This window comes from Mastigoproctus giganteus, chromosome 11 (genome assembly GCF_048544385.1).
Source record: "Mastigoproctus giganteus isolate SK-2022 chromosome 11, ASM4854438v1, whole genome shotgun sequence".
NCBI classification, from domain to species: Eukaryota; Metazoa; Arthropoda; class Arachnida; order Uropygi; family Thelyphonidae; genus Mastigoproctus; species Mastigoproctus giganteus.
The window spans coordinates 71131235-71148737 of NC_143585.1; the positions used below are offsets into that span (position 1 = coordinate 71131235).

Here is a 17503-nt window from a genome sequence, read left to right on the forward strand (position 1 = left end):
ACCGACCCAGCTGGTCGAGATGCTGAGGCTTTTGCAATTACTAATGACCTAGCACAGATTGTTTATTTACCTACAAGAATACTGGACAATCCTAATCATACAGCCAATACGCTTTATCTTTTTCTCACAAACAACCCTTCTAAGTACACGGTCGAAGTGAGAGGTCCTTTAGGCACTTCACATCAGAACTTGGTGATTGTCTCTTCTCCAATGGAATCTTTATCTCATGGCTTTTCCCAACCTCGTGTTGTTTGGCATTACAAGAATGCAAAATGGGATGACCTGCAAGACTTCTTTTCCTTGGTTGGATTACTGTTTCAAAACTTCTGATGTCAACGTTTGCTCAGATCGTGTCAGTGAAATCATTCTTGGAGGAATGGAATCCTTTATCCCACACTCCACTTTAAAATCTCGTCCTTTATCTAAACCTTGGTTTTCCAATAAATGTGCTAAGGCTGTTCAAGAGAAGAATGTTGCATATCGTAATTGGCTTGTTTCTGATCCTTCAGTTTCATTTTCTGCCTACACTAAAGCTCGCAACAATTGTAAAGCAGTTATTAATCAGTCCAAACTAGAGTTTGAACAGGCTAAGAGTAGAAAACTTGCTTCTTTCCCTAATGGTAGCTGAGCATTCAGGTCTCTTGCCAAAAGCTATTGGCCGCAACTTTTGCCCATCTCTGCTTCCACCTCTGTCCAAATCAGATGGTTCTGTTGTCACTTCAGCCAAGGATAAAGCTGACCTGCTAGCGTCCCATTTTTCTTCCAGCTCATGTATTAATGATCTTGGTAGAACACCTCCCAACATTCCCAACACGCTCCATTCATTGCCTCCTGTGGTTTTCCATCAAAAGGATATCAGAAAGATTTTGATGAATCTTGCTAAGAAAGCTCCAGGTCCTGATGGTATTTCTCCACTTGTTCTCAAAACCTGTGCTCCTGAACTTACTCCTATTCTTTGCCGTCTTGTTTCACTTTCTTATTCCAAAGGTGTTTTTCCTTCTGCTTGGAAATTTGCTCATATCCAGCCAGTTCCTAAAAAGGGCGACAAATCCCTCCCATCCAATTATCGTCCCATTGCAATTACTTCTACTTTTTCTAAAGTAATGGAGAAATCAATTAACTGCCAACTCTTAAACTACTTAGAAACCTTCAGTCTGATCAACGATCGCCAGTATGGATTCCGTCAGTGTCGATCCACTGGTGATATTCTGGCTTATGTTACCCATTTATGGACTAATTCAATGGAAAGGTTCGGTGAAACACAAGTAGTTGCTCTTGACATCTCAAAAGCTTTTGATCATGTTTAGCATAAAGGTCTTCTAAACAAGCTTCCATCTTATGGTTTGCCAACTGTTTTTAGTAATTGGTTATCCAGTTTTCTCTCTGATCGCTCACTGAGGATGATGGTAGATGGCGCTCTTTGTTCTAACTTTTCCCCTAATGCCGGTGTCCCCCAAGGTTCAGTTCTTTCCCCCACTCTTTTCCTCTTGTATATTAATGACCTTCTTCCATTGACTGGAAATCCTATCCATACTTTTGCCGATGATAGCACATTGCATTCCACTTTCCATTTTGAGAAACCTTGTCCTGCTCAATCAGCTTCAACTTCTCGGAAATCTGCTACCAATTCCTTAAATGCCAATCTTCAGGTAATTCTCCAGTGGGGCAAAGACAACTTAGTTGATTTCAACCCTTCTAAAACTCAGTCTTGTCTTATATCTCGCAAAAAGGATTCTTCTGCTCCTATACTTAGCTTTAGTGACACTCCGATTTCTAGGCAAAATTATATGTCTCTTTTGGGGATTATCTTGACTTCTAATCTCTCTTGGCACAAGCACATTACAAATATTGCTTCCTGTGCATCTAAAAAATTTGGTTTACTCTTTCGCTCTCAGCGTTACTTTTCTTCCAAACAGCTGCTCACCCTGTATAAATCGGAAATCTGCCCTGCCATGGAATATTGTTCTCACATATGGGGTGGTGCCCCCAAAACCTCTCTCAGGCTTCTTGATTCCATTCAGAAGAGGGCAGTTAGGTCCTCAAATAGGCCTCTGAGGTTGGGTGTATTCATATTACGTTCTTAGCGTTTTTTCACCAACCTTTCATGGAGTAAAATAAAATTAAAATAAAATAAAACAAAACAAATCTTGATAACTATATTTACAATAACCTGTATTTACAAAATTAATATACGTATTACAATATTAAAAGTATTAAAACACAAGATTAAAATGCATTAAAATATACTAAGTTAAAAGCGATAAAATCCCGTAGCTTTCAAAGGCTCCAGCCTTCTTCTTCAGCAGTACTCTCTATTATTCAGTACACCTTTAAATATCAGCAGGGTAATGGTAGGCATCACATGTTTCCATTCTCACGTGTTCCGCTCTCTTGCATTGTGGAACCGGAAGTGGCTCGAACGGAAGTCGTACGGAACCGTTCATCCTTTTTTAGGATAATAGTCTCTAAAAGGGGGGTGAATCCGTACACCCCTATCCCTATTAATGTTGGTTGTAGAGCTGATCCGCAAACTCTCGAGCCACTTACGGTCCCAGAACCTATGCGCCCGATCGGTGATAGTGGCATCGTCTGGGGAGATCTGGTGCTGCTTCTCCCAAAAATGTTCGGCCACGGCGGACTTGTCATATTCCGCATTTCTTATTGCTTTTTTGTGTTCCCCCAGACTATCTTTGAGACGACGTTTTGTCTCCCCTACATAACATTCCCCACAATCCGGGCATCTAATATTATATACGACCCCACTAGCATCCTCTTTTTGAATGGGGTCCTTAACTTGAGACACAACTGTGCGCAGTCTTCGTCCCAGAAGCTGCACACAGCGTGTCTGATATTTTCTTAATACTCTAGTTATATAATCCGTTAAGCCCGGATAATAGGGAATGTATGCAGTAGATACTGGTATAAAAGATTCATCTCTCCTCTGATTTTCATTAATAAATTTATCTATAATCCTCTGGGGGTAACCACATTTAGTAAGATCCGCCGTGACACGTCCATACTCTGCTTTCCTATCATCGGAGTTACTGCAATGTGATTTCGCTCTATTAATTAGCGTTCTTATCACACTGTTCCTATGATGGCTGGTCAGGGCTGAATTATAATGCGTATATTGCCCTTTACACATCGTTTTTCTAAAGACTTTTGTCTTTAACTGCTGGTCTTCCCTACAGACCAACACATCCAGGAACGGCAGAACTCCTCCATCTTCAACTTCCGATGTAAATTGTATGAATTGGGAGAAGCCATTTAAGATATTCAACACATGATCTTCACTCCCCTTCCGAACAAATGTAAACGTATCATCCACATACCTTTTCGAGGGGCGCATAGGGAGAACACTAGCATTAAATATTCTGGTCTCGAGCTCCTCCATAGCTAGATTTGCTATAATTGCGCTAATGGGGGAGCCCATAGCTGTACCATTAACCTGCTTATATATAATGTTATCAAAAACCATAGTGTTACTTGAGAGGCACAATTCTATACCCTTCCTAATATCTTCTGGATTAAGTTGCGTCCTAGTATTTAGGGTAGTATCCCTCTGTAAAACTATGTTTGCACACCACACTCCATGGTCAATAGGAATACAAGTGAATAACGATTTTACATCAAATGATATCATAATTTCATCCTCTTCTATACTGACCAGCCATCATAGGAACAGTGTGATAAGAACGCTAATTAATAGAGCGAAATCACATTGCAGTAACTCCGATGATAGGAAAGCAGAGTATGAACGTGTCACGGCGGATCTTACTAAATGTGGTTACCCCCAGAGGATTATAGATAAATTTATTAATGAAAATCAGAGGAGAGATGAATCTTTTATACCAGTATCTACTGCATACATTCCCTATTATCCGGGCTTAACGGATTATATAACTAGAGTATTAAGAAAATATCAGACACGCTGTGTGCAGCTTCTGGGACGAAGACTGCGCACAGTTGTGTCTCAAGTTAAGGACCCCATTCAAAAAGAGGATGCTAGTGGGGTCGTATATAATATTAGATGCCCGGATTGTGGGGAATGTTATGTAGGGGAGACAAAACGTCGTCTCAAAGATCGTCTGGGGGAACACAAAAAAGCAATAAGAAATGCGGAATATGACAAGTCCGCCGTGGCCGAACATTTTTGGGAGAAGCAGCACCAGATCTCCCCAGAAGATGCCACTATCACCGATCGGGCGCATAGGTTCTGGGACCGTAAGTGGCTCGAGAGTTTGCGGATCAGCTCTACAACCAACATTAATAGGGATAGGGGTGTACGGATTCACCCCCTTTTAGAGACTATTATCCTAAAAAAGGATGAACGGTTCCGTACGACTTCCGTTCGAGCCACTTCCGGTTCCACAATGCAAGAGAGCGGAACACGTGAGAATGGAAACATGTGATGGCTACCATTACCCTGCTGATATTTAAAGGTGTACTGAATAATAGAGAGTACTGCTGAAGAAGAAGGCTGGAGCCTTTGAAAGCTACGGGATTTTATCGCTTTTAACTTAGTATATTTTAATGCATTTTAATCTTGTGTTTTAATACTTTTAATATTGTAATACGTATATTAATTTTGTAAATACAGGTTATTGTAAATATAGTTATCAAGATTTGTTTTGTTTTATTTTATTTTAATTTTATTTTACTCCATGAAAGGTTGGTGAAAAAACGCTAAGAACGTAATATAGGGCAGTTAGGTTAATCAATGATTCATCTCTAACAGAGTCTCCCCTTTGTCTGTCTCATGGATGTACTGTTTCTGCTGCATGTGTTTTGTACAGATACTTCCATGGGCACTGTTCTTCTGAATTGGCTTGTATGATTCACGCTCTCTCTCTCTCTTTCAAAACAGTTCGAACACATGCTGCCACCAGCCAACATCCATTTACTGTCCAACTTCAAACCCACAGAACCAACTTTTCATCTTCTCATTTATTCATTCAACTGCCGTTTTCTGGTACAACCTTCCTTCATACATATTTCCTGAAAATTACAATCTACAGAAGTTCAAGTCCAGTGTCAACAAATATCTTCTTTCATCTTCTCAACCTCCAACCCAAGCATGGTACTAAGTACTATAGGTTCCAGTACCTCTCGTGTTTGTGGTTCACATAAAAAAAAAATTATGGCTAAGGGTTTGCTTTGCTGCCTCCTTTAATATAACTGGATAGATCCGATCCACCCTAGGTGCCTTTCCTGTGTTTATCTTCAACAATTTCTCCTCCACTTTACTCCCAGTTATTACAAGATTCTCTAGCTTACTGCCAGAGTTGAATACACCTCTGGCATTCCCCTCGCTAAATAACTCCTCATGTGTGAATGTCGATGCAAAATATTCATTTAGTTTGTTAGCTACCTGAGCAGGATCATCTACAGTTAAATCATCGATATCAAACAGACCAATCTGATTCATCCCCTTCCTTCTAAAGTTTACATAAGTAAAGAACGCTTTGCTGTTTTTCTTTGCATCCTTTCCCAAAGATTTCTCATGATCTGCCTTCGCCTGTAACTCCTTTGTAACTTGGTTGCAGATCAGCTTATATCTATTGTAGACTTCTGTGTCACGTTAATTTATATGTATCCCATGCATTTTTCTTCTCTGTCACATGTCTAATTACCGTATTTCCCCATATATAAGACGCTCCAATGTATAAGATGCACCTTAATTTTGGGGACTGAAATTTGAAAAAAAAAATGTATTACCTAAAGTTATTGAACTCAAGTTTTATTCATCATAAAATTAATACAACTCCTCATCACTGTCAAAACTCCCATCCATTAGCTTGTCCTGATCAGTGTCTGATGATGGATCACTGTCTTCATATATTGCTTCGTCCTCAGTTCCATCTATGGCATTTGAAATGCCACACTTCTTAAATGACTTGACAACAATCTCAATCTTTATTTTATCCCAGGATCTTTTCTCCCAGGTACAAACTTCTCCTATAGTTGGTTTCTTCACTCTTCCGGCTGGTGTCAAATTGTCTCCAGAAGACTTCATCCATTGGTTCCATTCATCTCTCATGGCAGCTTTGAAGGGTTTGTTTGAAGGGTTTGATGCTGGCATCAAGTGGTTGGAGCTGGGATGTCAAGCCTCCAGTTATGACGGCAAGTTTAGTTTTTTGCTGTACAGCAATCTTCTTTGTGTTTTTTGTTATGTGTGCCCTGAACTGATCAAGCACCAATATTGCAGGTTTGCGTAAGAGCCCACCTGGTCTTCTCCAAACTTTCTGAAACCAGATCTTCATCCCATCCTGATCCATATAACCCTTGTCATGAACGTGGACAATCACTCCTCAAGGAATGTCTTCTTTTGGCATTGTTTTGCATTTGAAAATCAGCATAGGAAGCAGCTTGGTTCCGTTGGCACAACAAGCTAGAATAATGGCTCTTTTCATGTACACTTGTCTTCACAGTTACAGTTTTCACCCCCTTCTTATCAACAGTTCTGTTACTTGGGACATCAAATTGAAGGGGGACTTCGTTCATATTTGCAATCTGTCCCAGCTCAAACTGGATTCAATGTCGGAAGACACATCAGTATCTTCCGACATTGAATGACAAAATGATGAAATTCAAGGACCTTCTGCTCATAGCTTTCAGGGATCTTTTGGGCAAGTCTGGTGCGTGTACACATGCTTAGTCCATTCCGTTTCGTGAACCGGAAGCACCAGTTGTGTCCTCCTTTGAAATCAGTAACTTCTTTTTCATCAGCAATTCTTCTTGCCTCATGCTGAACCATCTTTGTGGACACAGGAATTCCAGTTGCCCTTTGCTCTTCAATCCATATCTTCAATTCGCTCTCTAAATCAGGCAATTTTGCTGACTTGCCTCTCATGGCCTTCTTCTGCCATGGCGTTTTCAGTAGGGTTTCTTCTTCCCGTAGCCAGTCTTGGATTGTTTTCTCAGTTGGAGAAAACAATCCAAGCAGCAGCACAATTTCCATTCACTTTTGGAAACTGAATCACTTTTAACTTGAATTCAGCACTGTATGAAAATCGTTTTTGACATATTTCTGGGCAGAACATGGCAAAATGTAACCTAATATACCAGTAACAAGTGTGAAACAATGAGCGCAAAGACAACAAGCATGAAAAAGCGGGAAATGCAAGTAAAAAAATCTGCAAGCACTGTATAAAATGCACCCAGTTTTTAGACCCCAAATTTTTTGAAAAATGGTGCGTCTTATACATGAGGAAATATGGTAGTTCATCTGACCTCCATTTAGACCTAAATCTTGAATAATATTTCTCTGCTGGTATGAAAAGCCTAGTAGCTTTCAAGTTTAATTCTTTGAATTCTTCCCATTTTGAATTTGCTGTTGGTAACATCATCAGTTGGTTCCACTGTATAGAATTTAAATACCATCTCAGACCACCATAGTCACCTTTATGAAAGCAAAAACCCTTCCCTTTACCCTTGATGGTAGTTACCTCTTTGAGTAAATTCCACTTCAGCACACTGTGATCACTGCCACCTAGTGGTTCCTTTATCTGCAGATTCTTGATGCATGAAGAATCACTACTGATAATCAGATAGAGAGTATTACTCCCTGTAGTTGTCTTGAATATGCTGCTGTAGAAAACAATCATCCAATAAATCCAAATAAGCCTTGCTAGTGTGTGAGTGACCAACCCAAAAATTCCAGTCAATGTCCGGGAAATTAAAATCCCCCATTATAAGACTCTCTGATTTACTGGCCCACTCTTTCTTTGCATTGTCCACCCACATCAATTGGATGCACTGCCTTAGATTTTGTGTTTCTTAACTAACAGCATAACCCCTCCTCCCTTCCTGTCCTGTCTATCCTTTCTGTACACATTGTACTCCCCAAATTCCATTTCTGCACTGCTGTCTGTGTGATACCATGTCTCTGATATCCAACAATATCTGCCTTTGATGTCTTGACTAGCACTTCAAGTTCATCGAATTTATTAATCCTACTCCTAGCATTGGTGTACATGCACCTGTTTCTACTCTTTGTTATCCTAACACAGCCCATGTATTTACTTGTTCCACTATGGCTTCCAGCAGTCCTGGAAATACCCATTGCCTTGCTTTCCAGGCTGCTGCTCAATTGCATTTCAATAGAAGTAGTGCAAGAATCACTTTTACCTCTGCCAGCAGTTACTGTTAATGTATTAGTCTGTATCCTCCCCAATCTAGCAGTTTTCCAACCCACCTAACTCTGCCTCGATAGCATCAGCAAATATTCTTGCATCCTTTCTATTTAAGCGTATCCCAACCCTGTAGAAGCAGTCTCTCATGTTAACAAGTACAGACCAGGCTGAGAAAAATTCGACGCCTTGAGCCTTGCACAATCTTTCCAGGGCAGAATTGATCGACAAGGCTCTCATCATATACTCTCTCCTATCGTGTCTGGGTAGAATTGCAGACACTTTGATATTCAACCCTAACTCACAGCGTTTTTCAGGATTGTCTTGTACTTGTTAAGTAATTCTGCGTGTACAACAATATCACCCTTTGTGTCCGTAAAGGATCATATCTGTCCTACAACGTTATCAATCTTTGCCCCTAGCAGACATAGCCTGGTTCTATTCCATCTATCCTTTTTGCACAATATGTTCCCTGTTTCCCTGACAATAGAGTCACCTACAACAACTAGTTCCTTTGGGACCAGCACATTCTGCCTTGGGGGTTGCCGCTGTGTTGTGTGATGTTTAAGTGCAAGCTCTGGCATAGCATGAATTGTTGAGGAGGCTTCCATCCTGCAGTGGGTTGATAATGGCTGCACTTTTTTTTTTTTTTTTTTGTGTGTGTGATGTTTAAGTGCAAGCTCTGGCATTGATGTGGGCAGCTGAGAGCTTGATGGGCCCCTTAATTTAAATCCTTCGAGGGAATCCACCCTGTCCTTCAAGCTCTTATAAGCCCATAACAATGCTGAGTTGGCGCCTGATTTCCACGCACTCCTTACATCACGCACACACACAAAAACATTCCCCTTGGCAATATCATGTCCTGTTCCTGATTGCCCCACAAACATCAAACAAGCAGTGCATTTCAATAGACTGTGATTCAGAGGACAACCTCCCCCCCTCCCCTCAGTTCCCCCATGAGCCACAGCACTTCCACTAGTTTGAGCATTTTGCTTTGCTGCTCTGGTCTGAGTCATGATTTCTATTCAAGTTCAATAAAATTCCAATACAAAATATAACCCTAAACCTATATCCCAATGCAGTTATAACACTATATATATGTATTTCGGTATTGAATATTATCTCTGAGTTACGTTATATGACTTTCTTATCCCCTGTTAACTTATATCCACGACGCCACGCTTGTAATAACTAGGTCGCTATATTTATTTATTTAAAGTACAATTCAATTGACAATGAAATTTAATAAGATTAATAAATTTTACTGAATAATTGATACTACTATACTTGCTATCTAGTTTTCCGTTAAACCTTACGCTATCTAGTTTTCCATTAAACCTTACGCTAGCACACGTATCATATAACAATGGCGGAAAGTTACGAACAGTTAATCTACAGACACGAGGTATTATTTCCAAATAATACCTCGTGTTTGGAGGTATACTTTCCAAATTGCGCTCTCTAAATTCAAAATAAACCACAGTGCTTGACTAGGTCTATAAGCTACTTATAGAAAATAATTTAATCTAACAATTAAGTCAATAAAGCGGTAAGTATAATTAAAAACTTTGTGTTTGCGGTAGCTGCAAAACTTGTTCACATGTGGATTTAATATCCTTACCAATACTAAGTAATAACCTACAAAATCTATCTAAATTCAATTTAAACTCAAGTATTGTTACTAGGAATATAAAGCAACTCTAAAAAATAAATTAATATGCCAATTTAAGTCAATAAAAATGCAAAAACCTCTAATTGCTGGAGCCGTAAAAACTTCGCCTGTTCACATGTACTCTCACACCCACTCCCTAATAAGATTAGTCAATGAAGAGCAGTGTCCATTGATTACCACTCTCTATCTCCTCCCACACACCCATTCTTTTATCCATTGTAGCAACTTGCCCTTAATGCCATATTGCTCCAATTTGTACAGTAGTCTTTCATGTGTAAAGATATCAAAAGCTTTCCTGATTCCAAGTATAATTGTTACGTTACTGCTCTCTACAATCAATGCAAAATTTAAAATCACAATTTTCTTGTTTAATACTGTAGTGCATATTATAAAGAAGATATACTTTAGTGTATCTTCTTTATAATATGCACTACAGAATTGCATTAAATGTTTAAGCTTTTACTTGTTTTGTTGCTGATTTTATAAATGATCGATATAACAAACTTTTTCTCATACTCTGGGGGATCACTATATAGAGCTTCAGCTGGATATATATGTAAGGTTATTCATGAAGGTATGGCACAACTTTAGGATCTGATTTATGGTTCAGTTTTTAGTTAAAAAGTGCATAGAAACATGGGTCTGATTCCGAATAATTACTGAGCTGACTCTAATAATTTGGAATGATATCCATGTAAGAATTTTGTTGTTTTTTTTTTTTTTTTTAGAAAAAAATGAAAAGAAAACCTTCGAAATATGAAAACAAAAGTTTTTGAACATAACTGATGAAGTGTTGATTTATTTATTTTTATTTAGTAAAGTTACAGCCTGTATATAATGATACCTGCGAGGTATGGCAATAAAGTTACTGGACGTTTGCAATAAAAAGAACAGAAAGTGAAGGAGCCTATAATAGCTTTATTTTTATTTAAAGTAATCACCACCTGATTGAATGCTGTTTTTACACTGTTGAAGTTTCTGAAAAAGTGTCAACAAAATTGTGCAAAGAGATGGTGTTCACTTTGGCAGTTACGTTTTTGTTTGTCCTCAAGGATCCTGAAATCTCTTTCCTGTGAGAGCAGTTTATACCTTTGAAAAGAGGAGGAAATCCGCTGATGATAGGTAGGAGATTAGGGTGGATGGTTGTTTTGTACAATGCCATGTTTCCTCAGAAATGTCTTCATAACAAGTGTGGAATTGGTGGTGGTGGCATTGTTGTGCAACAAGAAGCAGCTGCCTTTCTCTCGAAATGACCCCCCCCCATTTCAGGTTTCAATTTTCTTGTAAATCACAGCCTGTTTGTTGGGGGGGAAAAATCTGTTTTGAAGTCTACTGTATGCTCATGCTTTGTCTCTGAATCTTACTAAAACACTGGACACTCATTTCCAGTGACAATACAGTTGGCAAAATTAGTATTGTCTTGACAAGTCTGGATGAAGTCATTGATACTCATCCATGAGGCTGTGCTTCACAAATTTTGCACTTTCCCCTAAATGTTCATACAGAATTCGATGAATTGTCTCCTTATTCATATCCAACTCATCAGCCATCATTCTGAGGGTCAAATGACGATCTCTTGCCACAATTTACCCAGATTTTTGCGAGTGTCTTCATTTCAAGAAATTGAGTAATGTCCACTTTTTGGACATTAATCAACTCTTTGGGCAGGTCATCTCAAACACCTCACATCCATCTTTGAGCTGCTTATACCATTCAAAAACACACTAGTACAACTCAACATTTCATCACCATGAGCTGTTTTTAACATTTCAATGTGTCTGTAGGAGATTTTCCCAGTTTAAAGTAAAATTTGCTCCATTACAAAATCATCACACGAAACGTTAGCTCTGATAAGAAAACTAGTTGTAACTTCCAACCTGTCAGCTTATTGGACAGTCTCTGTACCATAATCTGGTTGAGGAAGTTTAAACTACAACATATAATTTCTGTTTATTTTCAAATTCATCAAACCTAACTGCAACAGCACCATTGTGGGAACTTTAATACCACACCTCGTGTATGTATGTGTGTGGTTAAATTGGTTTTCACAGATCTCAAGGAGTAGATCCACCTTCGACTTCAGTGCATTTCACTGCTTGTGTGTGAATTGCACGCATTAATCATCTAAGTTCATAGTGGCTGTTTTTTATTTGGATTGCAGCATTCAATATGTGATTAAGTAATGCATCTCCAGTTTGCATCTTGTACTTGCAAACACAGAATCTAAAGAATTTGACTGGTGACCTAAGTGGCCAATTTTGTGAACCACTGCAACTGATATATCACTTGGGGAACTGCTCTGAGGTAAGTAACCACCACTGCATGGGAATAATGAGGAGTTGTTCCATTGTGTTGGGAGTACATTCAACATTGTGTAGCTAAAGGTACATCTAACCGTCTAATTCCAAACCACACATTAACACCGAATAATTGTTAAAAATGACTCTCCAGAGTGGCATGGGGAATTTGACCAAACACAGGTATCGTGTTTTGTTGTTGACACCATCTTGGTGAATTGAGCCTTATTACTGAATGGGATTTAATGATGCAAATGACTATTGTCATTAAGCCAGTTACAAAATTCCAGCTGTCAGACAGGATGCTCAGGTTCCAGGTGTTGAACATCTCAATTGGGCATAAAGAAGGCATGTTCAACACCTTGAACGTGTCTCCTTATGTGTGTTCTCTGTGCTCTCGATTGGGAAACACTGAGATACATTGTTGTCCTTTATATACTACCACTGTGCTATACCACCTTAACAATGTTCTCTTTCTCAGCCAGATCTTGTTGATCTGCACACTTATATGGGATATGATAACTGAGAAGTAAGCTGGTATCTTGGAAAACTCATCTAATAACTTGTTGAACTCTGATTTGGAAAACATTGCTGTTATTCACCAACAGCATTTCCATTACAAAATTCATATACACACAATATATCTGTGCATTCAGCAATTGTAAAGGGCATCTTGAAAGTAACAGTGAAACAGGAATGATTCTTCCCTGCACTGTGTTTTGTCAGGCTGCATTCAATCATAATCACTCAGGCACCTGAATGATTAGTGTGATTCCCAGTGGTGCATTGCTAAGGATCTGCAAATGTTTCATAATTCAGTAATTATTTGGAATTGGGCCATGTTTGTATGAACACTTTTTTTTTAACTAAAAATTGCCTCAGATCAGCTCCTGAAATTATGCCCTATCTTTGTGAATCATCCTATATATATATATATATAGATATATATATATATATATAGATATATATATATATATAAGCAAAGTTATAGGATTTACGCACACATACAGTGTCTTTCAATTAAAAGGCACCAAGTTCTGCCTTGCTTACTTTTAGGTTTAGGCCATTTGTCATCTGTACCTTTTTTGCCATATTTGGAATGAAAGTTTTGAATTTGATGTTAAAATTGGACTAAGTCAGTGGTTTTCAACCGGGGTGCTGCAACAACATTCCAGGGGTGCCACGTAATTTGGGTTTAATTTATTTAAACTTATTTATTTTTTTATAATGTATATATTTATTTCATTATAAAAAGGTATACAGTATCTTTTTAATTTTGTGGTGATCTATAATTGATGTTTACTTAGTACCTCTATATAAAAAATAAAATTATATGCTATATATATACATAATTTGTGTTATGAAATGTAATTTTTATAATTATATTATTATAATAACTATCATATAACATATATTTTTTAATATTAGATATATATGAGCACACGCGCCACACACAGAGGGAGAGAATCGGATCTAACAGACAGCAAATTGAGTAGGGGTGCTGCAAAATAAAATAAATTACTTAGGGGTACCATTATTAAAAAAAAGGTTGAAACCACTGGACTAGTATTACTGTTTAGATTTTGCAGTTTCTAAATTAAAATTTTGATTTAATCATCTACATTTTTCTTAATGGGAAAGCATTTTTCTGTCCTAGGTTTAGTCTAAGAATGTGACCATTGCATTTATGAAACAAATGTGAACTGATTTTTATGTAAAGAAAACAAATTGAAAATAATACAATGGTTTGTATCATAAGAAGTTGTGGCAGAACTGTAATCATACAGCCAGCACAATGCAGCTAAACATAACTGTGAAGAGCAAGCAACACGTACAACTTACATTTCTCTGGTTTTTATCTTCAAATAAAATAAGCTTATGTTCTTTGAAGATAATAAAGCACTTAAAACCTATGTTGGTATTATTATTTATTTAATAATAAATTTATTTATTAATAAATAATAGTAATAATATTTATTATTATTATTTCAGTTTCTGAAATGTCATTTAGATTGTGCATGTTTATTTCTCTTATAGGTAATCATTATGGTACTCCTAAACCCCCCAAAGAAAGCCCATTGTCCCCTCCCCGTCCAACTAGCTTTCTTAGCAACTCAACAGGAACAGTACCTGGTGTCCACCCTTCCTCAGAAGGTAAAAGAAGGAGGAATCGTTCCAGTGTAGAAGCTATGACAGCAAAGTCTAATGATCCATCAGAGTCACCCAGCCAGCCTCACTTGGGGCAGCAGTCAAGCACTGGGTAAAACAGTTGTTATGAAATAACATTTAGTAGCTGTATTTATAATTAATTGGATTGTCTCGGAAGGTTATCACACATACTGAAATGTTCTCGCATAGGGAAATTTAGCTTCAATGTTAGGATTTGTTGTATGTGAAAGTCTGCTTCTATTTAGAGATTGCAATACCTGGTCAAAAAATGAATACTGGTATTATGGTATTCTGATCTTTCAAAACCAAGATACCAGTGTTAATAGATGAATCTATAAATTTAAAAATAATTTTTAATGAAATTGTTTATTAATGTTTTCTACTATGATAAGATATAAAATTAACAAAACAATAATTCAATAAACTAATTAAAAAACTATGATAATTCAATAAACTAATTAAAACAACTTTCTTTCAGTATAAATATAAACTGCACAAAAATAATAATATCATTAAATTTAAGAATCACAATTGTCGGCATCAGTCCCATTGAAGTATGCTCTTAAAAAGCAGAGGTAATTAATGTTTCATCATTCAAGTGTGTATCGATTTTTACGCAAAATTGGTTTGCTGCTGAAAAGGCCCTTTCAGCTTTCACACTTGTCAATGGAATTGTAAATGAATAGTTTTCTAAACAAGTTTTAAATTCAAATGTCTTCTACCTTCGTCTCAGAAAAATGCAATCTCTTTTTTAATAGCGTTTCAATCCTTGAGATTTTTTAACGTTAGGAATCTGTACTTTTAAGTTTTTCTTTTATATAGCCAATTGTAGTCTATCTTTTAAGTATATGTAATTGGAGGATGTCATTAATGTTGTTTCTTGCTCATTACTGTTATCATATGATCTGGAAGATGGTGCTGAATATACTAATTTTGTTTTGACGGAATCTTCTACACAGGACAAATGAAGTCTTTTTATTAAATTAGTTACTATTTTTATGATGGCAGTTTTACTTTGTTATGGAAATAAAGTTAATCCTAATCCACTTTCATCTTGTAATTGAGCATGCAAATACTGAAGAATTTGTGATAGATCTGTGTCTCAGTGATATATGGATTTTAAGGCAGTTTGTAACTGGTTGTTTATTTCCGAATTTTGTTCGAAGAGTTATCATGAGTTTTAGTGTTGCATATGCAGTTAAAAGATTAAAATCTTTGTGATATAGTGCTTCTCCACAGCTAATTTGATTGGCATAAGAGCAGAGATAGTTGCAGATAATAAATTAAATTCATCGTCATCAAAAATTTATTCCTGAATTTGTCTGTTAAAGTCTTTGGGATGCAGTATCTTAACTCATAAAACCTTTCGAGCATGGTAAGTAAACCATTAAAACAAGTTTTTGAATCAATCAGTAAAGCAATTTCTTTTCCAAATTCTGCTTTAACATAAATTTTTAAATATTTCGTATTTTTAGCAGGTGAATTTAATGTTTAATTATTTTTCGTATTTTTGTTACGAGTGGGGAAAGTTTATTTTGAGTGAGATTATTAGGAACTAGGGCTTACAATACCGAGATTCCAGGATCCCGGTCATTTTTTTTCCTATATTCAAATTCCGGTATTGATACAAAAATACCGGTTTTTCGGTACTAATTTAAAAAATAATTATAATTTATTCACATAAAGGTTATAAGATCGACAACAATAAATCATTAATACTGCTGAATTTGCAAATGATGGATTATTATACACAGTACAAATGCAACGGAAATCTGAAAACGTCAGGAAACTGTAAGACATAAAATCTTACAAATATATTTCTCTTAGTAAGTATAGTGTGTGTGTGTGTGTGTGTGTGTGTGTGGAAGTAAAGCACTTAAGGAATAACGAAAACATCATTACGGAAACATTTCCATTAGTGGCAGTAAGTGTGGTAGTGCAATTAAGGAATATGGAACACTGGTATGGCAGGTGCGGAAGGGCTAAAATTAAAAGCTTCTGAACAATAATTTAATTGCTCTATTATGCCGCTACTTGAGGATGCGACAGTGCATTTTGGGAAAGGGTATCAGTATGGAGCAGTTCAAAGGTATTGTGAACAGGTGATGTTGAGGTAAAAGATGAAAGCGTTTCGTTGGGTGGGAAAAATATTCTGTTTTTCCCACCAAAGGAAGAAGAGTGAGTTTAAAGAATAACACCGTGATTGGGTCAGGTTTAAATTACTTTTTTATGTGCAAGCTTATGTGCAAATCCCTCTGGGGTTTGCACATAAGCTTGCATATAAAAAAAGTAGTACAAGGGGCGATTGTAACTTGCAATCAATTCAATAAATAAATAAATGAGAAGGAAATAAATAAGATGCTCGCACCAAAAGAAGGGTTGCACACTTCTGGTGGTAATTCTGGGTTCAGTTCGAATCCTGTTCTGGGAGTGTCCAGCTGTATGAAGGGTTCCACTGGGCATGTTCCTGTGCTAGAAGTTAATCCGGAAATTGAATAACAAGCCAGTCAGATAATGCCCTGGCTTCTACTACTGCTGTGGTAATTTTTAATTTCCTTTGGTATTAACAGAGAACTGTTCTTGAAATCCTGAAATAAGACAGTACTGGAAGAGCTATACAGCAGAGATGCAGAGTTCAACTGTGTAAACGAGAGAGAATCCCAAGGAATCCCACCGTGAAACAGAAGGAAGGTAAATCTTCCGAACTGTGTTGTTTTGGAAATGATACTTAGATAAAGTGGGAGATTATTTTAGGTAAGGTTGAAGTTCAAGAAACACGAGAAATAAGGAAATATTTAATATTGAGTTGGTTTATTGGTTGAAGTTGTAAAGAAAATTGATATTGCTAAATTAAGAGAGATAACATGAAATTGTTAGCATTAAGTTAGCATCTTATGGATTGCTGTTGTGAAGAGAATTGATATTGGTGATTAAGAGAAATATGAGGTAGTGATTAAGATTGAATTAATTAAGATAGTGTTTAAAGCTGTAGAGAGAGAGTTGAGATTGTTAATTGAGAGAAATTTTATGGAAATGATAGCATGTATTAACAGATTAAATGAAAAAAAATGATAGATTAGATATAAATGGACACCAGTTTTGAAAATGAACCTCCCCCCAAACTTAGATTTGATTTCCTCACCAAGCTTAACTGTCAGTCCCTTTCTTTCGTTAATACCGATATAATGTCAAAAAGGAAATAATTTTTTATTTCTGGTAACAAGGAAATAAGA

The 17503-nt window shown here is 37.0% G+C and overlaps 1 protein-coding gene across 1 annotated transcript in view; it reads left to right on the forward strand.

The window, feature by feature from the left end:
• Magi (membrane associated guanylate kinase, WW and PDZ domain containing protein magi) overlaps positions 1-17503 on the forward strand; it is a 569393-nt gene that overhangs the window by 251612 nt on the left and 300278 nt on the right. The window contains exon 5 of the mRNA XM_090385296.1: positions 14139-14361. Coding sequence (XP_090241422.1) covers positions 14139-14361 — 223 coding nt within the window. The remainder of the gene's footprint in view (positions 1-14138; positions 14362-17503) is intronic.